Below are 25,435 nucleotides of genomic sequence, written 5' to 3' on the forward strand. Positions count from 1 at the left end.
AAGCCAAAAGCCAAAGTAGTAATCATGAGCTGACACTGGTTTGAGATTTTAACAACTATGCGGTGTAGACAATGAGGCCATTGACCTGAGCAAGGCAGGACTTAGAAGGGAGGACTAGAAAAAACAGCGACACACAGGCAGTCACTCTTTGGTACCTTATTCCCTTCACCCCTCAAGTATCGCTTCCCTTTCTTTACTTGTACTGGACTTTCCCAGACTACTACCTCCAGAGCTATTTTCTCTTCCAAGTTCCTAAATTCTGGCCTTGCTTTTACTGGCTAACAATTATTTTCTATTAAAATTAAAGGTTTCTAATCACTTTCTATTAAAATTAATAACATTTATCTACAAATTGACAATAAAGGTATAACTGTAATTTCTACCAACAACCTTTATTCTTAATTGATGCATTCTAACAAGAAATGGAGGGGATAAGATGAATGATGTGGAAGAAAGTTAAGCACAGCAGCTAAAGATAACAGAGGGGGGAAAAATACAGTGTTCTTCTCTAGGCAGTATCTTCTGGACTTCTAGCCTCCAGATTATTCTGTCTTTATTGAATAAAGGCACTACCACCTACCCAGTTGTATGAGCCAGAAATTTAGAAATTGTCCTTTCCTTTTCCTCAATATCCAACCTATAACCAGGTGATACCCATTTTACTTCTTAACTATTTTTCAAATCTATCCTCTCTGTATCCTATATCAAGTTTTCTCAACCTCATATCTATTGATATTTTAGGCTTGATAGTTCTCAGTTTTTTTTTGGGGCGGGCATCCCTGTACACCACAGGATGTTTTGGCAGAATTTCTGACTTCTATGAGATGCCAGTAGCAGCACCAACTCCTCCTTACTGCCGGGTGGTGACAATCAAAGATATCTCTAACATTGCCAAATACCTCCTGGTTTGCAAAATACCCCCCAAGATGAGATCACTGCCTTATACCAAGTTATTATCATTTCTTGTTATTATCATATATTGTATATATAGCAATAACCTACTAGAGTGTCTCCCTGAATCCACCATATTACTGTACCCCATCCTATAACCCATTCTCCATACTATAACCAGAGTGGTATTCCAAATCCAATCTTACCAGTCCCTACTAAAAGCACTTTAGTGGCTTCCCATTTCTCTTATAATAAAATCCAAAATCCTTATTACTGCTTTATAAGGTCTGAGCTCTCACTTCTCCAGATTCATCCTGTACCTCACTGTATACTACTTCCCCTTCATTGGTGTATTCCAGCCACATTGGCTAGCTTTCAGTTCCTCAAACAGGTCATTCTCTCTCCAATCACTGCGCTTTGCTTCAACCCTCTGCCAAGAAGGTTCTTCTCCCACCTCGCATAACACTCTGAGAATAAGCAGAAGCTATTTTGAAAATAATAATAAGTATCTGGGGCTAGAAATTAACAGCAGTAACCTAAAGAAAAAGTTGAATGCATTCTGATGGCTGGAAAAGAGGACATACTATACCTGGGATGGGGTAGAAAAAGATCAGTGATGACCAACAAGAAGGAAAGATAGAGGACAGTGTGTCAAAAGAGTCACAACCTACATTCTAGCCTCTGTTCTGTCACTCACTATCCATGTGATTTCTTTTTAATCTATAAACAGGAAAACTAACTTTTTTGTTGTCCAATTCTATGAGGTTTAACAGATGTAACCACCAGTACAATCGGGATACAAAACAGTTCCAAACTCCCCCTCAAATTCTCTGGTGCTGGCCTTTTGTAGTCAAACACCTTATCACTCCAGGCCCCTGGCAACCACTGACCCATTCTTTGTCCTACACATTTAACTTTTCCTGACATTCAAACTTAATCTTCCTAAGTCTTGTTTCTTCAGTCATGAAGAAACACACACACACACACCAGCAGGAGATGGCATATATATATAACATATATACCATCTTCTTTATATTAAAATAGTAAGCTACTTATGATGACTGATTGTCTGCCATGGTTAAAAAACCTGGTGTATGCTAAGCATCCCATCTAGATTCATATTTAGAAAAGGTTTTCTTTAAATTTGTGGCTAATGCCCGATTTTTGGAATCCTGCATCTTGGACCTTCAGTCTCCTCCATAGGGACGGCTCCATCTCGGATTTCTATGTGCTACCTCAGTGGGCCTGTAACTTTGTTTACTCCTACAAAGCTATGAGCTCCAGAATGTTCCTAACCTCTCCTGTGGTTGGCCTTCCTCAGTTTACACACTGCAGTAGCTTGAGCAGCCACTGGCAATTTTCTTCTCAACAGTCTTTGCTTGGGGAGTCATTCTAAGCTTGTTCAAGCACCTTGCTTTTTATGAACATAGCTTATCCTGAATGCCTAAAGGTAATACTGAAGATACTATTAAGTCAACAAGTCGCAGGAGTAGAGTCAAGCCTTCTGTCCCCATTGATGATCTAATATGAAAAAACTCATTGCCTTGTCTCATAGGGCTATTACACTAGTAAATCACAAGAATGAGATACAGAACATTATAAGGATTTTAATAAATGCATCTGAAAAATCATTCATAATTCTCTATAGTATAACAGATTATGTATAACTATAATTGTTTGAATAACTAGATCTTAAGGTATTGATGAACTAATTAATGTTTCCCTAAAATAAGGCATCTTACGGTATACAAGAAGAGTCTAAACTTGGCCTAACCCTTCTGCTGCTGCTGCTGCTAAGTCGCTTCAGTCGTGTCCGAATCTGTGCAACCCCATAGACGGCAGCCCACCAGGCTTCCCCGTCCCTGGGATTCTCCTGGCAAGAACATTGGAGTGGGTTGCCATTTCCTTCTCCGATGCATGAAAGTGAAAAGTGAAAGTGAAGTCGCTCAGTCTTGTCCGACTCCTAGCGACCCCATGGACTGCAGCCTACCAGGCTCCTCTGTCCATGGGATTTTCCAGGCAAGAGTACTGGAGTGGGGTGCCATTGCCTTCTCCGGCCTAACCCTATTTATATATTTTAATTAATGAACAGCTGAAGATATAGAAGCACAATTACTAAGCTTATAAATGTCATAGCTAGTAGGGGTAGCTAAAAATAATGTTAGAATCATACTTCAAAAATATCAACATAAATTAATAATATGAAAAACATAGACAAATTAATAAGCTGAAACAGGAAGAAAAAAGAGATCAACTACAAAAATAGAGAAAGAGAGAGACCTAGTTTGACAGCAGCTCACACAGTAATATCTGGGCATATTAGTAGATTACAAATTCTCTATAAGTCATTAATGTGACATGACAATTAAAAAAAAACAGAACAAAAAACTCACACCACTACATTGCTCTTTTCAGGTTCAGTGATGAGCTCCATGTCACCAATTCCAATGATCAACTCTCAACCTCATTTTTCACCTCCTAGCAGCATTTAACAAAGGTGATCATCCATCTTTTTTGTACCGCTTCCCTTTTCCTTGTTCAACATACTCTTGGCTCTCCTACTCATTGGCTGCTCTTACCAGCTTCCTTTAGGACAGATGACTCCCAAATTTCTATCTCCAGTCCAAACCTTTCCTTGAAATCCAAATTTATATGCATCTGTCTCATAACCATAGACACCCCAGAACCCTACGTCTACCTCCCTTCCCAAATTAGCTTTTCCTATAGTCTTTCCCATTACAATAAACAGCCAAGTTACCCTTCCAATTGCTCAGGTCATAATCTTTGAGCCATTCTTGATCTTTTTTTTTAATAACCCATATTCATTCTATCACTAAATCCTTTTGACTGCCTGCAAAACCTGACTACTCTCACCACCTTCACTGCTCCGTCATCTGCCCTCAGGATTGTTACGGTCATCTTCTAAATGGTCTCCCTACTTCCAACCTTGAAACCTCACTCCCACAATCTATTCTCAATACTGCAGAGAGAACCTTTAAAAATACACATTTACTCAATATTCATTCTAAGCCTATTTACTGAGATCCAATTATGTGCAAGGCATTATTTCAGGTGCTTAAAATATACATATATGTGAAAAGAAGACGTAAAAGTTGTTGCTCTCTTAAAGCTTTTGCATCCTGGAAGAGCACAGATAATAAACTATAAATACAGTAAAATAAATAAATAAATGAAGTACATGGTAGATCCATAAATGCTACATGAAAAAAACAGAGCAGGTAAGAAGAAGCAGTGCCAGGGGAAATGGGATGGTTTGTAGATTCAAATGGGAAATGAATCTAGGTGTCATTGGCAAAATAACCTTTGAGCAAAGACCTGAAAGAGGAAAGGACTTAATCATGCAGATATCTGGTATAACAGCATTCCAGTCGGATGTTAACATTCAGTTCAGTTCAGTTGCTCAGTCATGTCCGATTCTTTGCGACCCCATGAATCGCAGCACGCCAGGCCTCCCTGTCCATCACCAACTCCTGGAGTTTACCCAAACTCATGTCCATCGAGTCGGTGATGCTATCCAGCCATCTCATCCTCTGTCGTCCCGTTCTCCTCCTGCCCACAATCCCTCCCAGCATCAGAGTCTTTTCCAATAAGTCAACTCTTCACATGAAGTGGCCAAAGTATTGGAGTTTCAGCTTTAACATCAGTCCTTTAAAAGAACACTCAGGACTGATCTCCTTTAGAATGGACTGGTTGGATCTCCTTGCAGTCCAAGGGACTCTCAAGAGTCTTCTCCAACACCACAGTTCAAAAGCATCAATTCTTTAGTGCTCAGCTTTCTTCACAGTCCAACTTTCACATCCATACATGACCACAGGAAAAACCATAGCCTTGACTAGACGGACCTTTGTGGGCAAAGTAATGTCTCTGCTTTTCAATATGCTATCTAGGTTGGTCATAACTTTCCTTCCAAGGAGTAAGCGTCTTTTAATTTCATGGCTGCAATCACCATCTACAGTGATTTTGGAGTGCAAAAAAATAAAGTCTGACACTGTTTCCACTGTTTCCCCATCTATTTCCCATGAAGTGATAGGACCAGATGCCATGATCTTAGTTTTCTGAATGTTGAGCCTTAAGCCAACTTTTTCACTCTCCTCTTTCACTTTCATCAAGAGGCTCTTTAGTTCCTCTTCACTTTCTGCCATAAAGGTGGTGTCATCTGCCTATCTGAGGTTATTGATATTTCTCCCGGCAATCTTGATTCCAGCTTGTGTTTCATCCAGCCCAGCGTTTCTCATGATGTACTCTGCATGTAAGTTAAATAAGGCTGACAATATACAGCCTTGACATACTCCTTTTCCTATTTGGAACCAGTCTGTTGTTCCATGTCCAGTTCTAACTGTAGCTTCCTCACCTGCATATAAGTTTCTCAAGAGGCAGGTCAGATGGTCTGGTATTCCCATCTCTTTCAGAATTTTCCACAGTTTATTGTGATCCACACAGTCAACATTAAGAATACATAAAATACTATTTTTTGGTAGTATTCAACCTTCAATTGACCACATGATGGGCTGAAAGATACAAGATTTTAACTTGCTATTTTTATCTATATTTTCTTATATTTTAATTCTTAAACAATGTCCTAATAAGCCACAAGTGCTTTTTCAGAAATGATAAATGAAGTATCAGAAACCACTTATGCAGGCAAGCTTTAAGTCTTTTCCCAAGATTCAATTAGGAATTTTTCCTTTCATTTCACTGAGTTTCTTTCATGACCCATAAAAAGCAGTTAGAAAGGCCAGTATTTTTAATATGCATATCGAATACTCAGAGAAAAACTGCAAGTGTGTCAAACACAGGAGATCACCTGGATTTAGCATGCTAAAACATTTTCAAATACAAATACCGACTGATTTTTCAAATTAAGTTAGCTATAAAACCTAGGATAAAACTAAGTCATCAGATTTATTAACATAATAAAATGAGTACAAAATTATGAATTTTTAAAAGCTTATTCATTCCCACCTAATTGGATAAGACTAGCACAATGTTTGTTTTTACCTTCCGGTGGCCTGTTGGATGTTGCCACAACGACGACCCCATTTTTGAACAGATTTTCAAAAAGCTGTTTCAGAATCATGGCATCAGCAATGTCAGTGACCTATGGACAGCAACACACTTGTTTTATTTTAATTTTACTTCTGCTCTAACAAATTTGCTAATGGCTCATCTTTTTTTTTTTTTTAATATGGAAGTGAATTCCAAGAGAAAAATTCTAATTATCATGAAGAAAAGAGTAGATAATTAAAAGCATGGAAGACTGTAGTCAGTTAAACTTGACTCTTCTTTTTTGCAAGCCTATCATTTCTACACAAATTATCAAATGATTCTATGTTAACTTCTTTCATAGAACTACAGGTGGAAAGCACAGATAATTGTCCTAAACATTTAGGAAATCTAACTAATTAGAACTAACATAACCAACTCCCCCCTCATACTCCCTCCTCCTACTCCCATTACAGCCTCTCTCTCCAAATAAAGAGGAGAGAGGAAAAAAGAGAAAAAAAAAAAAAAAAACACAGGCTGTTTGAGATTTCTAACACCTTTCTGGCAAAGGTCCTTGAAAAGGTGACTTTAAATGGTCATGGGACTTTAGAAATAAGGACAAGTAGCCTGTGAGACAAAATCAGCTGCTGTTGAAAATAGAATGATATGACATAGATACTATTGTGCAATTGTTGCACAAAACAATTCAACAGATGGCCCATCACAAAAATAAGCAATTTCATTGTTCTTTTTAAGTGCCTTCTATTACTGTCCATGAATAATCAAAAGGCACTGCAGTCATTTCCAGCACAGCCAGCCTCTGCTAACCTTCACAAACACAAATATTCCTTCTACAAAAAAAAACCAAAAACAAAAAAACCAACCTTATAAGAATGGTTAACACGGTGCTGAAAAAAAAAAAAAATAGCTTCTGACTAAAACAGAAATAAACAATGCAGATAAAACTATTTCATCTAAGTTACAGAGATAATATGACCACTGATACTTTCTAAGATTATTTTTTAATCCACAATTAACAAGCAATCTTAATGATAATTTTTTTTAAAAAGCTTTTTAAAATCACAAAGAAATACAGAAATTAGGGAGGGAAGGAAGTTGACTTCACAAATAAATATATAGTGAAGGTTGATATTAATTATTGCACCTTACCCTATGAATATAATAACATGGTTTTGGATACTCTCAGTGTAAAAATGTTTTGATCTTCCTTTAACAGCACATTTTAGGTAATCTCAATAAAACTTATTTTATATTCATAAAAATATATCACACAATATATATCACATTGTTATTTTTAAACCATGCTAAAGTACACAGAAACTAGTGACATTTTTTCAAATTAGATCAAAACACTAAAAGTGACCGACTAAATGGTTGTAACACAACTAACAACAATCTGGGTGACAGAAGTCTAAATCACTTCTCTCTTTCAGCTATCTCACTCAAAAGTTGATTTCCTTCCCACCTGAACAAAACCAAATCAAACCAGGATATGGGAATGTGCAGATCTTTTTTTTTTTTTTTTGCTGTCTCAGGCTTTAACTTTAAACCATTAACTAAAAAAATTTAAAAAGACCTAAAGAACTTACAAAGTGGTGATTAAAATGAAAAGGAAAGTGGTACTGATATTATTTAATTTGGAGCTTAGGATCACTGTCAAATTTTGCTTCCGCCAAAACACTCACAGAGAAGGCCCTTTTCAAATGCTTAAACACCAGTGGCATTTCTGATGAGAGGACAGAACAAGCTTGCAAATTTTAGAAGCAACTGCACTTTTAAATTGGATTCCCAATACACTGACTTTTAAAAAGAATGGTTATTAATTAAAATCACCCAATTTTAGAGAATAAAAATGATCATTTGACTATCTCACTGATTTTCTTGAAAAAAATTAAAATAGCTTTTGTGCCCTAAAGGTTCAGATAAGTGAAGGGACATTTAGCTTATAACACTGTGCAAAGGTTTAAACTGGAAGTTGAAAAAGCAAGCAATAAGGACTGGTGGTTGAATTATAATTTGTTGTTTTTGTATTACAGAATGTTTTTGCTCTAGCAGAGTAAATTAACTTGGAGAAGTGATGGCTAATTAATAAAGCAGGAGTCACTTGGTGTAGCCGGGTGCCAATGCATACTCTTTTGATCTTGTCCTTGCACTTGTTCAGCTTTGCTGGGGAACAGTAATTTTACAGTATAAGTGAACAGAAGACAATTGGCCACACATTCTTGAAGAGCGAGCTTTTTCATCACCCAGCATTTCATTACCACCAGGAACAAAAGAGAAGGCTACAGATTACCACTAAGGGTAGTCTGCTAATACAGAGTGGAGACATTTCATTAGCATTAAAGAGAAAAGATTTTTTTATGACCTAGAGTTGCTTTCCATCATGACTCGCTTAAGTAAAAAAAAGGAAAAAAAAAATCTAATGGTTAATTTACATGTGTAAGTACTTGAGTCTCAGTCATCTACTGATTGGTACAGGGCCATGTAATGAGTGACAAACATAAGCATGCATTATTAGTAATTAGTATTAGCACAAAAATAAGCACCTATTTTTTATTAGCAGTTTTTAATAGCTTTCCTGTTTTATAAAAACGGTCAAAACTATTTTTTAAATGATATTGATAGCTTATAGAGGAGAATTTTGCATGATATTCTGCTCATCAGAATTCTTTTTTTTTTGGACCATATTAGTAAAATATCTATCCAGTGTCCCTAAAAGAAACATGAGAAAACATTTTTTAAAAAATTCAGTCTCCTTCAGTATTCTGATATCTTCAGAATCATAAATGGCTTAATAATAAATATTAATATTCAAAGAGAATATAATGAAGACCCTAAAGAAAACTTTAAGGAAAACCTATTCTTTTATTTCAGTAATTAATAATTAAAACACATAAAAATATTCTATCTACACAAATCTCTCAAACAAGAACAATGTATTTGATAACAGGTAAAACTGAAATACTACGCTTGGTAAAACTGACCTTCTGCAAATGTAATCTGAATGCTACCAAAACATAATCTTAAAAAAGCCCTAAATTTAAGAGAAAAGAAACAATGTATTATTGTTTTTAAGCAACAATTGTTCCCATTCATCCCCTATAAATATTATATTAATTAACACCATCTAATGGTCAATAATAATTAAAAATCAAGACCAGTAATAGGATTCAATTTTTAAAGTGAAGTGGTGATTGCAGATACACTGTCATAGAGATTAAAGTGCCTAAAAACTGCACTAGCAAATCAGCAATGTATGTACTAGGCTTACTAGGCTTAAGGATAATTTCTACATTCTATCATTAAAAGATTTTCTAAAAACCCACCTAGTTCTAGGTCTATATATTTAAACATATAATAGAAGACATATAACAAAAAGAACATACAACATAGCCTTTATTACTCGTGAATAAGAGCACTGATGATGGATTCAAGAGTTACCAGCTCTGTAACCTTGGAAAAGTAACTCAACTTCTCTGACCCTTAATTCTCTCATCAATCCAATAAAGGGAGTAACAACAACTACCTTGCAAAATCATTAGATATAGTAAATCCTCAAGAAATGTTCATTATGACTGTTACCTCTGTATGTTGAGGATAAGACCATATGATTTTTATGTAACTGTTTAGAATTTTAGCTGTAGATGGAATGATACACAGCATAGCACAGTAGTTAGGAGCACAGGCACATAGAGAACACTCAGTAAACAGTAGCTAATATTATTACAGCATATACTGATAGAATAAAAGCACCCTAATAAATAAATGGTCATTGAATCCAACAGTTAGTTCACAAAAGATGGATTTAACAGTAAGCAAATATATACAAAAAAGACAAACCATATTATTAAAAGAATATAATTAAAACAATGAGATCCCATTTTTCACCTATTAGACAAAAATGCTAAGATAATTCAGAACATTGACAGGAAAAAATGCAGGTTGTTATATATGAAGGAAGTGGGCTTAGTTGGGGGAGCACTTCAATAACTTCAATAGTTATTAATTGATACTAAGATTTATTCATTCATTTGCTCACTCATTATTATTTGTTCATTCATTTATACTCAAGCACTATTCTAGACATTTGAGATACATCAATCAGCAAAACAACCTTCGAGTTTACACTCCTGTAGAGAAATATGTATAATAAGTAGTAAACAATAAATAAGTAGATATATGTCAGAGGTAATATATGTTATGGAAAAAAAAGGATAGGGGCTTTAGAAGTGTGGGAGTCAACTGTATTTTTAAACAGGGTATCGGCCTTGTTAAGGGTATAACTAAGCAAAGATCTGAAGAAGTAAGAGAGTATCATGATGGACATGTAGGGGAGGCCATTCCATGCAGAAAGTGCAAAGGCTTAGCTTGTTTGTTCTAAATTGTACAGACGCTGGGGTCAGAGTGCTGGTGTGCCAATACTCTGAGATATCATTTTATCTTCTTGATTTTTAGGAAAGGAGGACCAGTAGAGACCTGAACTGGCAGTTAACCCAGTTTTGATGTGCTAGAAGGAGCTTTTCTAAGACCAGTGGAAGACAGTCCACAGGATACTGAAATTAGGAAATCTAGGCTCTGCTCAATGATCAACCCTGCCCTCATTCTTGCCCTTATATTCTCGATTTCCCTGGCTTTTCTCCAAAGTGAAAGTGAAAGTGAAGTCTCTCAGTCGCGTCCGACTCTTTGTGACCCCGTGGACTGTAACCTACCATGCTCCTCCGTCCATGGGATTCTTCAGGCAAGAATACTGGAGTGGGTTGCCATTTCCTTCTCCAGGGGATCTTCCTGACCCAGGGATTGAACCCCGGTCTCCTGCCTTGCAGGCAGACGCTTTAACCTCTGAGCCACCTCTGTTTAGCGATCTGTTTAGGCTCTGCTCAGTGATCAACTCTGCCCTCATTCTTGCCCTTATATTCTCGATTTCCCTGGCTTTTCTCCAAAAGGTATATGCAAATACTAGTCTTTTCTTGCATGCAGTGATAAGCTCCAAGGTTCAAGTTGGTACTGCAGGAAAAACAAAAAAGCAAGACTATTAACATTTTTCATTCTAAGACATTCAGGCCAACTTTGCTCAAGAGAAGAGGGTAAACGCTACCATACTAGCATGCTACCCTAAAATACGGGAGCAAATAAAAGCAATCAAGTTGTTTTTCAGTCTCATTCTGTAGTCTTTCTGCATATTTTTTTCAGAACTCTGGTGAGAAACAAGTATTTGGTATAAAAACAACCAATACCTACGGTTCCCTAATCTATGAAGAAAATAGGATTGGAAAAAGTAGGGAGCATTCAGTGAGTCTGAAAGTAAGAGTGATAAGGTTAGAGAGGAAGCGGGGGCTGGCGGGGAGCAGGGTTGAGCAAGGGGGATGACACCATCTTGAAAAGTGAAAGTCTTAGTCACTCAGCCGTGTCTGACTGAGTAGCCTGCCAGACTCCTCTGTCCATGGAATTTCCCAGGCAAGAATTCGGAATGGGTTGCCATTCCTTTCTCCTGCCTTATAATCCCATCTTATTATTCTGCCTTAGAGTTTAAGCCCTTTTAAGTTGGGTTTTCTGTTACCTGCAGCCAAAAGCATCCTAACGTATACCTCTTCTCTTTGCTTTTCTTGGGCTTTGGTTCATCCAGGTAAACCTCCTCCCATTAGAGGTAACAGATATTAAGGAAGATGACATTTCCTCACATTACTTTACTTCTATTCACTCTATTTGTTCTAGATCACAGGAAATTTTTTTTCAATACAGAAGATAAGAGCAAGACATAAACTGAATAATTCCTTTCTCATCAAAACTCTTGGCAAGAAACAGGAGATTCAGCTAAAGGAAAGGGCTTGTTTATACTTGAGATCCCAGGATGAAATAGCACTGAAAGCACCTCCTGGGAACTGGTGCTGGAAACTGGTCTGAAATTACAGGTTGCTCTGGAGAGCTCAGCAGCTGCCTAGGGAGGACCCTGGTACTCCTTCCGCTAATGTGATTCAGCTACTTCCTAAATCTCTTTGTTCTTGGCTCATTACTAAGTGGCAACTTCCCTCTGTACCTTTTAGTTCAAATACACAAGAAAAAATGTATGACTGGCTTAATCACTAGGCCACACCACACAAGTCCACGGGTGTTGACAAGCTTGTAGACTAGCTACTCATAGATCAGATGTCCTGACATGATCCATGTGACTGTGGGACAGATAGGGTCCTATAGAAAGGAATAAGGCTCTTTAAGACAACTGGGGTGAATGAGTAAATGAATGAATGAACCAATTCTGGATAAAGTAGGAGATGACAGACGGCTGCGTCACATTCACTTTCTCTTTGTTAGCAAGCAACATTTTATAAGCAAGGGATCTGTCTCCCTCTTGATCTCCCCTAATATATAATTTCAAAAATCTTTTCTGTTGCCTTACATTTCATTTACAATACTTGATTCATCCCGATAGATAGTTGCTTTTGTTTCCTTCTTCACAACCATGTATCAATCTTCTAAAATTTGAACTCAACAGAGAATATCCAGCAATCAGACAGGTTTCTATTAAGACCTCACTATGAGGATGGCAATATGATTTTCATGGGCCCTTTAACCTTCAGAAGACCTTTCCTCAATTAAAATATATTTAAACATATATATAAATATACATCTATATACATATAAATTACATTTTATAACTGTGTTCGTATAAACAAATATAGTACAGATACAGACAGATACAGGCTGGATTCACTATTGATATATTCATTTCTTCTCCAAATTATAAAAAAAATTATTTTCATGGGTCCCTTAAAGTATCATGGACTCTCAGCGCTGTACCTGCTGTGCCTAGTATGTAATTTGGCCCTGCTTGGCATAAATCTTCTCGGGATCTTTGCACAACCAGATTTTTATCTTCTCCTAACATTCCTAAACAGTCTTATCAATGGTCCTGCCAACTCTATTAGTTACTTCCATCATGCAGAATAACTATTTAATAGAATTAAGTGAAGTAAGGACACTTTGTAAGCCATGAATTTCTTAACAAAGTTTGGGTAATAATATACTTTAAAAATTTTAATTTCAATACCTTTAATCAAAAATTTAATGTGTTGAATACCTGATAACTGTGGCAAAAGAAGGTACTCAGAGTCATGTACCTCAAAGTTTCTCTTGTTTAAAAAGCTGACACAACACAAGTAACATACAGAAGTAGTGCTTTGTTCACATCACTGGTTTCCCTCTTTCAATAAAACTTCTGTTTCTAAGGGGAAAAAAAAAATTTAACTCTGTCGATTCAATTTTGTTTAGAGATATTTTGGTTAAAACTCATAATGAGAAACCAAGAGAGATGGCGTTCAGTGATTCATGACTGACTTGTTGAAGGCCACATAACTGTTAACTCGGTGCTATTTTTAGAACTAAATAAGGCCCTCTCTTTCTGTAGTACACTCGTGTACTCAGTGTACCTCTTCAGAGCAGCTAAGGAACATCTCTTTCCATAAGCCTTTCTTCCGAAGACCTTTGTAGTTCTATAACACAAAGGGTGAATGCGAATGCCAGGCCGTCTGAATATGACTGAAGGGAGAAAGAGGTAAAAATTCCTCCTCCCCAGATGGTTCAGTGTAACACCATTACTGGTTAAAAAAAATTCTCCTTTCTCCTCTATCATAAACTGAGACCGTTGTGAGCTGTGTGTATTGAGTTGCTGCTACTGCTACTGCTAAGTTGCTTCAGTCGTGTCCGACTCTGTGCGACCCCATAGATGGCAGCCCACCAGGCTCCCTTGTCCGTGGGATTCTCCAGGCAAGAATGCTGGAGTGGGTTGCCATTTCCTTCTCCAATGCATGGAGGTGAAAAGAGAAAGTGAAGTACCTCAGTCCTGTCCGACTCTGAGACACCCCATGGACTGCGGCCTACCGGGCTCCTCCATCCATGGGATCTTCCAGGCAAGAGTACTGGAGTGGGGTGCCATCACCTTCTCCAACTGAGTTGCTAGAGGAGACCAACTTGCCTCATTTGGGATAAAGGAATCCTGGCCATAGATCTACCCACTAACTCGCACAGAATAACAGGAAATAATGCACTACCAATTTAAATGCATAATTTCAGAGAATCTTAAAATTGGAAGAAACTTTAAAATTCAACCAGAGCAATTTCCTCACTTCATTACAAATACATTGTGAGGCTTAGATGAGATGTATGAGTCACCCAGGGCCTGCCTTGAGGTAAAGTGAAAAGTGAAAGTCACTCAGTCATGTCTGACTCTTTGAGACCCCCATGGACTATATAGTTCATGGAATTCTCCAAGCCAGAATAATGGAGTGGGTAGCCGTTCCCTTCTCCAGGCGATCTTCCCAACCTACGGATTGAACTCAGGTCTCCCACATTGCAGGCAGAATCTTTACCAGTTGAGCCACGGGTAGGCATATAACTAATGTTAGTTCCCTACTCTTGAAAGTTCTCTGGGCCTTTATTCTAGGCAATCAGACACAGGAGTTTCTGCACTCGGGTCCAGAAATATTTTTTCAAAAGTTTTGGGTGTGATGCCCTGTTTTTAAGCTTATATTCAGTACTCACGGATTTATTTTGAGCTTATATTCAGTACGTATGGATTTTTCTATTTTCATTCCAATAATCAATTGCACTTATGGTAAGCATCTTAGAAAAAGCATTTCAGAACTACCAAAAAGAACAGTCAAATAAAGAGAAAATAATTCTTAACCTAGAGTATCTTGTATCATTATTATTGTTGCTGTTATTTTTACTACTACTATTTTAACACTGGGATACAGAAGGATACAGAGGACACAGAATAAGCATAAGACTTTGCTTGCCTTGATTCGATAACTGCTCTCATAAGAAATAAAGACCAAGAAATAACGTATTACCAATTTAAATGCACAATTTCAAACCCTAAAACCAAAACAAACTTTAAAATTTCAACTCAACCATTCCCTTCCTTCATCACAGATAAGTGATGAGGCTTAAATGAGATGTGTGAATCCTTTATTTTTTATATAACACTTGAAAAAAAAACTTCAAATATCTTTAAAGATATTATTTTGTAATCATAATATTATTTCCCCTACATCATGATGTAGGGGAAATGTGAATCCATTGATTAGAATATAGGGTAGGCAAGCTTCCTACAAAAGGAAGAATAGTAAACATTTTAGGCTTTGCCAGCCATATAGGCTGTCTGATGCATTTTTTTTTTTTTTCTTTAATAATTGCATTTATTTATTTATTTGTTTATTTTTGGCTGTTCTGGGTCTTTTCTGCTGTGCAGGCCTTTCTCTGTTTGTGGTGAGCAGGGGCTATGCTTCATAACAGTGTGCAAACTTCTCATTGCAGTGGCTTCTCTTGTTGGGGGACACAGGCTCTAGGTGCCTGGGCTTCAGTAGCTGATAGTTGAGGTTTCCAGGCTCACAGCACAGGCTCAATAGCTGTGGGCTGAGTTGCTTCACAGCACGTGGGATCTCCCCAGGCCAGGGACAGAACTTGCCTCTCCTGCACTGGCAGGTGGATTCTTTACCAATGAGCCAACAGGAAAGCCCTCTTTTTCCTTTTTTTAAAAAATATAAAAATCTTTTTTTTTTCACTGGCCATACAAAAGTAGATGGGTCAATTTGCCCTGTGCAAGTGATGCTGTGCTGACTCAAGGACTAGATAACAAAATTAAAGTCATAAGAGATAAAGTATTAATTTATAAAAACTGATAAAATCAGGAACAGAATTGAAATACTCACACTTAACTCAGTATACCATTCTACATCTATGAAACATCTCTACCTTACCTGAAATTCATCAAAACATAAGAGACATGCTTCTTCACTAATTTCTTCAGCTATAGGAGCTATTGGATCATATGATTTAGCCATGAATCCTGGTTTCCTCTTTGGCAAACTCTGTTTAAGGCGGTGTATTCCTTAAATGGATGAAATTAAACACAAATCAAATATTGTACTAAAAGTACATTTTAGACACCTAAGTACACACTTTTTAAACCTCTAAATGAAACAGCGTGAATATACAAATGAAGTTTAAATTTCACATATAAGCAAATATGATTATTGAGGCTGGTTGCAATTTCTCTACCTCAAAATAAGTTGTTCACATATTACTACATCCCCATGGTTGTAAGGACACTCTGTGATCATTCCATCTCCACTCTTCAGCCACTTTGGAGATGACAAAGTGACAGAACAGATGATTAGATGGTGGCTGATGGATCAACAGATGGATCTTAGCCCTGAGGACTTCAGGGATGCAGGCACAGGAGGTCAACCTGCCCTCTATGTCTGGCATGTCTAATCAGGATGTTCCCTTACTTCCAGCCAGGCCCACTTCATTCACTATATGTTACTAAACGCTGAAAGTATTTGAAGAAAAGTATAATATTCCTGCCCTGAGGAGGTTACAGTATGGCTGGTAAACAAATAATGCAAAGATGAAATAATGTAAGACCACTGACAAAGCAATAAAGCATACATACAAGAACAAACTGAATGCCCGCATGCTAAGGTGACATGGAGGAAAGGGCCTAATCAAGAATACCCTGGTGAGACAGGTGAGGCTTTAACATTTCTTACCAATCCTTAGTAGAGGAAATGTCTGGCCTTCACAGAGTAACCTCTGTTCTCTGATTTGGAAGGAATGAATTTGTCTCTAGGACCAACTCTGGACACATCACTAATTATTTCAATATAGCACAAAACAAATGAAACTAAATAAAATCTTACTTTTAGCAAAAATCTAATTTTTTAGATTAAGAACTTTAAAATGAGGAAAATTACTTTGCGGTGTTTGGCCACTTAAAAATCACTTCTTTCAGATCATCAACTTACTTTGGTGAACGTCTAGCATGAAACCGTGAAAATGAACACGTTTTTTCCTCTTCATTTCCACATAAGCATAAAACATGTCCATCACCATTGTTTTCCCTGTACCTTAAAAAAAAAAAATACTATTAAACAGTATGTACTGATTGCTCTAGCGATTGTTCATTAGCTTTGGGATAATGAACCCACACTCTGCTACTGGAAAACTTAACACTATGTTACTTTTTTTTTTAAAGGAGTGTTTATTTCTTATGTTAAACTACCTAAAAATAAAATGTTGATATTATTCTTTTTTGTTAAAATCCTGTTTTAGGAAATACATCTAGTTAGCACTCTGGGGACTATTTCCTCCAGAGAACTATGTTCATAACTGGCAAGATTTACAGATTATTTATCAGTCAGTATCTCTTCTGAAAGGCACCAGTATAAATAAAATAATTATTTTATTTAAAATAATAATAAATAAGTAATGGCCCTTACTTAGCATGAGAAAAAGTGTCAGTCACTCAGTCACGTCTGACTCTTTTCGACCCTGTGGACTGTAGCCCACCAGGCTCCTCTGTCCATGGAATTCTCCAGGCAAGAATATTGGAGTGGGTAGCCCTTCCCTTCTCCAGGGTAAGTTCCAGACCCGAGGATCAAACCTGGGTTCCCACATCCTAGGCAGATTCTTTACCATCTGAGCCACCAGGGAAGCCTGTGGAACTGTCTCAGGCACTATGGAAAATTCACCAGTAAAAAATAAGAAAATGTAGACTAGCATCTAACATAAAAACTGCAAATAAATAATAGCTGTAGATTAGAGCTGGATAATTGACAATTATAATACTTTTTTTAAAAGCCGAGAATATAGGCTTTTGAAAGAAATTCAGATACAGATACAGTTAAATTCAGATACAGTTAACCTTTATAATTAAATTATCCAACTTTAATAATTTTAAAGTTAAATAAATACAGTCTGAAACTTTTAATCACTATGATCACATTAGCAATCAAAGAATCAACAGCCTGAGCATTTAATAAGGCATGCACCAGAAGCCTATTCCCTCACAGAAAGCCCAGAGCTTTGAGGACACTGGAAGTGATCAAGTTCATTTCACACCCAGCATTCCCCAGCAGGCAGGCCAGAGAATGCTGGTCTTGTCTCTCATCCTCATGGCTTCCTCTACTATCCCTTGTACACTGTTGGTGGGAATGTAAATTGGTGCAGTAGCTATGGAAAACAGTATGGAGATAGCTTTAAAAACTAAAAATAGAACTACCATATGATCCAGCAATTCTACTATTGGGCATATATCTAGAAAGAATGAAAACACCAACTTTAAAAGATGCATGCATCCCAATGTTCACAGCAGCACTATTTACAGCAGCCAAAATGTGGAAGCAACCCAATTGCCCATCAGCAGACAACTGGATTAAGAAGATGAGCCCTATGTCACTCCAGATTTTAGCTTGCAGGCACTTTTCAGATTGCTGCACAGAAAGAGGTAAAATACCCAGGTCTAACTGAGTTGGGCTAAGAGATCAGGATTGTGGGAGTCCAAAAATGCAGGTGAAATTTGTGAGGCAAAGTGCCAGAGAGGAGGCAGTTCTATAATGAAAGGGCCCCAGAAACCAACACGTGGGCACTCTTGAGTCTTTCACTGAGTAACAGCTGTTCACGTGTAAGGTGATACCTCATAACGTGAGCCAAAGAAAGCTGTGAGATGAGCCATTTCCAGAGATAGTGATACATACAACGACTTGAATGATGGTCCACTGAATTATGCTGAGTAAAAAAAAGAAAGCCAAACTTAAAAAGTTACAAGCTTTCTTATTTATACAACATTCTTGAAATGACAGAATTTTAGAAATGGAGAACAGATTAGTGGTTGCCAGGATGTAGAAATGGAGGGTGAATAGGTATGGTTATAAAATGATGGGCAATACAAGGAATTCTTGTGGTAATACAATTGTTCAGTACCTTGACTAAGGCAGTGGATATATGAACCTACATAGGTGAGAAACTGTATAGAAATAAATATACACACCTAAGTGAGTACAGCACAGCTGATGTGGAACTCCCAGTGCATTCCTTGCACTATGCCATTTTATATAAGGGACATGAATATTTCCAAATTTTTATATCCTCGAGGACTACTGAAACCAATACCCTGTGGATACCTAGGGATGACTATATAATTAAAACTGGAGAAATCTGAATAGGATCAGTGAATTGAATCAATGTCAATATCCTGGTTTTGATATTTATACTACACTTTTGCAAAATGTTGCCTTAGTGGGGAAACGAGTAAAGTGCGAGAGATTTCTCTGCATTACTTCTTATAACTCCATCTGAATCTATAATTACCTCAATGAAGTTTTCAATTAAAAAAAAAATACTTCAAATGAATCAAGCTGGCAAGTAACTTATTTAACTACCTGTCACAATAAAATTCAACATATAAAAATTAGATAATCCTGGAACCTTCCTATACTGTTCAGTTCAGTTCAGTTAAGTTGCTCAGTAGTCCAACATTTTGCGACCCCATGGACTGCAGTACCTCAGGCCTCCATGTCCATCACCAACTCCCAGAGTTTACCCAAACTCACGTCCATTGAGTCAGTGATGCCATCCAACCATCTCATCCTCTGTCATCCCCTTCTCCTCCTACCTTCAATCTTTCCAGGCATCAGGGTCTTTTCAAATGAGTCAGCTCTTCGCATCAGGTGGCCAAAGTATTGGAGTTTTCAGCTTTAACATCAGTAGTTCCAATGAACACTCAGGACTGATCTCCTTTAGGATGGACTGGTTGGATCTCCTGCAGTCCAAGGGACTCTCAAGAATCTTCTCTAACACCACAGTTCAAAAGCATCAATTCTTCAGCACTCAGCTTTCTTTATAGTCCAACTCTCACATCCATATATATTTATATTAAACTGAGATAATGAATGGAAACTAAACTTATTGCTGTAAGTTTGAAATAAGTTTAGTTTTGCAATACATTCACTGTGTTGTTCAACTTAAGCTTACGTATGTCACATACGAATCATAATGTTATATATGAATTACATCTCAATAAAACTAGAAAAACGTGTCAATTTAAAAAAAAAATTAGATAATCCTGGAATCCCCTATACTGTTGGTGGGAATGTAAAGTAGTACAGCCACTATGGAGAACAGTATGGAGGTTTCTTAAGAAACTAAAAACAGAATTACCATATGACCCAAAAATCCCACTACTGGGCATATACCCAAAGAAAACAATAATTCAAAAAGATATATGGGGACTTCACTGGTGGTCCAGTGGCTACGACTCCCTGCTCCCAATGCAGGGGTCCTTGGTTCACTCCCTGGCCAGGGAACTAGATCCCACATGTGACAACTAAAGGTTCAGCAGGCTGTAACCCAAATCTGGTGCAGCCAAATAATAAATAAAATATATTTTAAAAAAAAAGAAGAGAGAGATGCACCCCAATGTTCACTGCAGCACTATTTACAATAGCCAGGACACGGAAGCAACCCAAATGTCCATAAACAGAGTAATGGATAAAGAAGATGTGATACATATATACAATGGAATGATATTCAACAATGAAAAAGAACAAAATAATGCCTTTTGCAGCAACTTGGAGGGCCTTAGAGATTATCACACTGAGTGAAGTAAGTCAAACAACAGAAAGACAGATATCATTTGATATTGCTTACATGTGGAATCTTAAAAAAAGGGAATAAGTGAACTTATTTCCAAAACAGAAGTAAAGTCAAAGATATAGAAAACAAACTTAGAGTTACCAGAGGATAAGGAGAGGGGAGGGATAAATTGGGAGATTGGCACTGACATATATATACTGTGCATGTGTACTAAGTTGCCTCAGTCATGTCTGACTCTTTGAAACCCTATGGACTGTATAGCCTACCAGGCTCCTCTACCATGGGACTCTCCAGGCAAGAATACTGAAGTGGGCTGCCATGCCCTCCTCCAGGGGATCTTCCCAACCCAGGGATTGAACAGAGGTCTCCCACATTACAGGCGGATTCTTTACCATCTGAGCCACCAGGGAAGCCCATATATATACTATTATATGTAAAACAGAAAACAATTAGAACCTGCTGTATAGCATAGGGAACCCTACTCAGTACCCTGTAATGGTCTATATGGGAAAAGAATCTAAAAAGGAGTGGATGTAAAATAAAAAAAAAAAAAAAAAAAAAGGAGTGGATGTATATATATATATATATAAAAACTGATTCCCTCCACTGTACAGCAGAAAGTATCATAACATTGTAAATCAACTACATTCCTGTTAAAAACTTTTAAGGATTATATAATTCTCACAATGTTTGAAAAAATTTTTGAAAAAATTCAACACAAATTCACAGTAAAAACTCTTAGCAAACAAAAAAAGAAGCAAACTTCCTTGACCTCATAATGGACAAATACCAAAAAACCTACAGTGAAAAGATACTCAATAACATTTCAAAAATGCAAATTAAAACTACAATGAGATATGACTTCATATCCATTACAATGGATATTATGAAAACAACAAACAAACACAGGTTGATAAGGATGCGGAAAAATGGGAAAACTTGTACATTACTGGTGGGAATGTAAAATGGTGCTGTTGCTATGGAAAACAGTATGGCAGTTCCTCAAAAAATTAATCATAAAATGATCAGGTGATCTAGCAGTTCTACTTCTGGATATATACAAGACACCTGAAAGTTGGGATTCAAACAATATTTGTACATCAATGTTTACAGCAGCATTATTCACTAGTCAAAAGATGGGAACAACCCAAACATCCATCAGTAGATGAATGAATAAACAAAATTGGTATAAACAATATGACAGAATATATTTAGCCTTAAAAAAAGCATGAAATTCTGACACACACTACAACATGGATGAATCTTGAAGACACTATGCTAGATGAAATGACTCAGAAACAAAAGGATAAGTAAGCATTATACGATCCCACTTACATGAGATACCTAAAGTAGCAGTGAGTGATCCAAGATTACTGCAGATGGTGACTGCAGCCATGAAATTAAAAGACTCTTGCTCCTTAGAAGAGACAATATGACCAACCTAGACAGCATATTAAAAGGCAGAGGACATTACTTTGCCAACAAAGGTCCATATAGTCAAAGCTATGGTTTTTCAGCAGTCATGTATGGATATGAGAGTTGGACCATAAAGAAAGCTGAGCGCCAAAGAATTGATGCTTTTCAACTGACGTGTTGGAGAAGACTCTTAAGACTCCCTTGGACTGCAAGGAGATCCAACCAGTCCAACCTAAAGGAAATCAGTCCTAAATATTGACTGGAAGAACTGATGCTGAAGCTGAAACTCCAAATCTTTGGCCATCTGATGCAAAGAACTGACTTACTGGAAAAGACCCTGATGCTGGGAAGATTGAAGGCAGGAGGAGATGGGGATGACAGAGGATGAGATAGTTGGATGGCATCACAGACTCGACGGACATGGGTTTGAGCAAGCTCCAGGAGTTGGTAATGGACAGGGAGGCCTGGTGTACCGAAGTCCATGGGGGTCACAGGGAGTCGGACACAACTGAACAACTGAACTGAAAGTAGTCAAATTCCTAGAGACAGAAGTAGAATGTTGGTTGCCAGGGACTGGGAGGGAGGGGTATTATTGTCTAATAGGTTCAGAGTTTCAGTTTGGGAAGATGAAAATGTTTGGAGACAAACAGAGGTGATGTCTGCACAACAATTTCAATGTACTTAAAATGCCTTTGAACCATACAGTTAAAAAGGTTAAAATAGTAAATTTTATATTATATATATGTTGCCACAACAACAACAACAACAAAAAACTAATACATTAACACACACACAGACACATAAACACACATACCCTATAGTCAACATCATACTTACTAGAAAAGACTGAACATTTCTCCCCAAAATTTGACACAAGGACACCCACTCTCATGACTTCTATTCAACACCGTACGGCATCCTAGCTAATGAAATGAGGCAAGAAAAAGAACTACTGAACAGAAGGCATAGACATTGTAAAGGAAAAAAGTAAATTCTTTTATTTACAGACATGATTGGATACACAAAAAAATTTTGAAGAAGCTACCAAATAACCACTAGAGTTAATACTGAGTTTAGCAAAGTCATCAAAAAATCAATTGATTCTACATATTAGCAGTGATCAACTGGAAATTTAAATGTTAACATACAATACCATTTGCTAAAGCTTTTGACTGTGTGGATCACAAGAAACTGGAAAATTCAAGAGATGGGAATACCAAACTACCTTACCTGCTTCCTGAGAAACCTGTATGCAGGTCAAAAAGCAACAGTTAGAACCAGACATGGAACAACAGACTGGTTCCAAATAGGGAAAGGAGTACGTCAAGGCTGTATATTGTCACCCTGCTTATTTAACTTCTATGCAGAGTACATCATGTGAAATGCCAGGCTGGATGAAGCACAAGCTGGAATCAAGATTGCCGGGAGAAATATCAATAACCTCAGATTATGCAGATGATACCACCCTTATGGCAGAAAGTGAAGAACTAAAGAGCCTTCTGATGAAGGTGAAAGAGGAGAGTGAAAAAGCTGGCTTAAAACTCAATATTCAAAAAACGAAGATCATGGCATCCGGTCCCATCACTTCATGGCAAATGAGAGGGGATAAAGTGGAAACAGTGACAGATTTTATTCTCTTAGGCTCCAAAATCACTGTGGATGGTGACTACAGCCATGAAATTAAAAGACGCTTGTTCCTTGGAAGAAAAGCTATGATAAACCTAGACAGCATATTAAAAAGCAGCGACATTACTTTGCCAACAAAGGTCCGTCTAGTCAAAGCTACGGTTTTTCCAATAGTTATGTATGGATGTGAGAGACCACAAAGAAGGCTGAGCACTGAAGAATTGATGCTTTGGAATTGTGGTATTGGAGAAGACTCTCCAGAGTCCCTTGAACTGTAAGGAGATGGAACTAGTCAATCTCAAATGAAATCAATCCTGAATATTCATTGGAAGGACTGATGCTGAAGCTGAAGCTCCAATATTTTGGCCATCTGATACAAAGACCTGACTCATTAGAAAAGACTCTGATGCTGGAAAAGATTGAAGACAGGAGGAGAAGGGGATGACAGAGGATGAGATGGTGGGATGGTGGCATCACCAACTCAATGGACATGAGTTTGATCAAGCTCTGGAAGATGCTGAAGGACAGGGAAGCCTGGCGTGCCGCAGTCCATGGGGTTACAAAGAGTCGGACATGACTGAGCAATGACCAACAACAACCATTTGCAACAGCATTAGAAAACATAAAATACACTGGACACTGGAACAAATTTATCGAAACACATGGCAGACCTCTGTACTACAAACTAAAGAATACCACTGAGAGAAATTAAAGAAAATATTTTAAAATTAAGAAATATACCATGGTGATAGATTGGAATGCTCAATATTTTAAGTTATCAATTCTCTGTAGACATTGATCTTTAACATGTCTTTAACATACTCCCAGTCGAAATCTCAGGATCCTAAGATTTTTTTTTAAATGAACAAATGAATTCTAAAATGAACATGGAAACGCAAAGGTAATAGAATAGCCAAAATAATCTTGAAAAAGACAAAATTGGAAGACTCACATCACACTTCAGTGTGCATCAGCAATGTCCAGGTTATAGGAAATCTTACAGGATAAAGAAGTTTATACGTGTGTGGTGTGCACACACCCAAGGATATACTACCTCAGGATGTAAAGTAAATTACTACCTGTGAGCCATGTCCAAAAAAGCCATTGCCACAGCTTGTAAACCTTGAGTGAGCAAAGGCTGTGTCTGCTTTCATTCACCATTACATTTCCAGAAACAACAGACAACGGGGCACAAGGCAGGTGCTTATTTGTCAAGTAACTGGAAGAATGCTGGGGAAAAGTAAGGAAGAAACCAACACTAAATTTCCCTTACCTCACAATTTTGCTTTGGCATCTGCTGCTACTGCTGCTAAGTCACATCAGTCATGTCCAACTCTGTGGGACCCCATAGACAGCAGCCCACCAGGCTCCTCCATCTCTGGGATTCTCCAGGCAAGAACACTGGAGTGGGTTGCCATTTCCTTCTCCAATGCATGAAAGTGAAAAGTGAAAGGGAAGTCACTCAGTCATGTCCGACTCTTAGCGACCCCATGGACTGCAGCCCTCCAGGCTCCTCCATCCACAGGATTTTCCAGGCAAGAGTACTGGAGTGGGGTGCCATTGCCTTCTCCGGCTTTGGCATCTACAGAATCCTAAATAAAACCTTGTAATTTTCTCAAGATAAGACAATCAATCTTACTAGGGGAGTCATTTATAAAACCTAAAACTCTTGTGCATGATAAGTTGCTTCAATCATGCCTGACTCTTTGCAACCCTATGGACTGTAGCCCACCAGGCTCCTCTGTCCATGGAACTCTCCAGGCAAGAATACTGGAGAGGGTTGCCATGCCCTTCTCCAGGGGATCATTCCAACCCAGGGATCAAAGCTGCATCTCATATCTCCTGCAATGGCAGGAGGGTTCTTTACCACTAGTGCCACCTGGGAAGCCATGTAAACTCTAGTAAGTTCTAACTTTTAAGCCCATAGCTGGGAAGCCAAAAATCATTACTCAAGAGCCTCCTCTAGTGGTGCTCTTTTCACAGGTGACACCCTCCACCCCCAACTCCCCCACAGAAGGAGCTGGAAGTGGTAGCTTCCACCATT

At 37.8% G+C, this 25,435-nt stretch overlaps 1 protein-coding gene across 2 annotated transcripts in view; it reads right to left on the minus strand.

The window, feature by feature from the left end:
* AFG1L (AFG1 like ATPase) overlaps positions 1 to 25,435 on the minus strand; it is a 203,917-nt gene that overhangs the window by 129,436 nt on the left and 49,046 nt on the right. For both annotated transcript variants that reach the window (XR_011465371.1, XM_070376507.1), the window contains exons 4-6: positions 16,722 to 16,823; positions 15,672 to 15,802; positions 5,911 to 6,010 (exon numbers count right to left, since the gene is read on the minus strand). Coding sequence is in view for 1 of the 2 variants with exons in the window: in XM_070376507.1 (XP_070232608.1) it covers positions 5,911 to 6,010; positions 15,672 to 15,802; positions 16,722 to 16,823 (333 nt within the window). In the remaining variant the exon portion in view is untranslated. The remainder of the gene's footprint in view (positions 1 to 5,910; positions 6,011 to 15,671; positions 15,803 to 16,721; positions 16,824 to 25,435) is intronic.

Source organism: Bos mutus, chromosome 9, assembly GCF_027580195.1.
Source record: "Bos mutus isolate GX-2022 chromosome 9, NWIPB_WYAK_1.1, whole genome shotgun sequence".
In the NCBI taxonomy this organism is placed as follows: Eukaryota; Metazoa; Chordata; class Mammalia; order Artiodactyla; family Bovidae; genus Bos; species Bos mutus.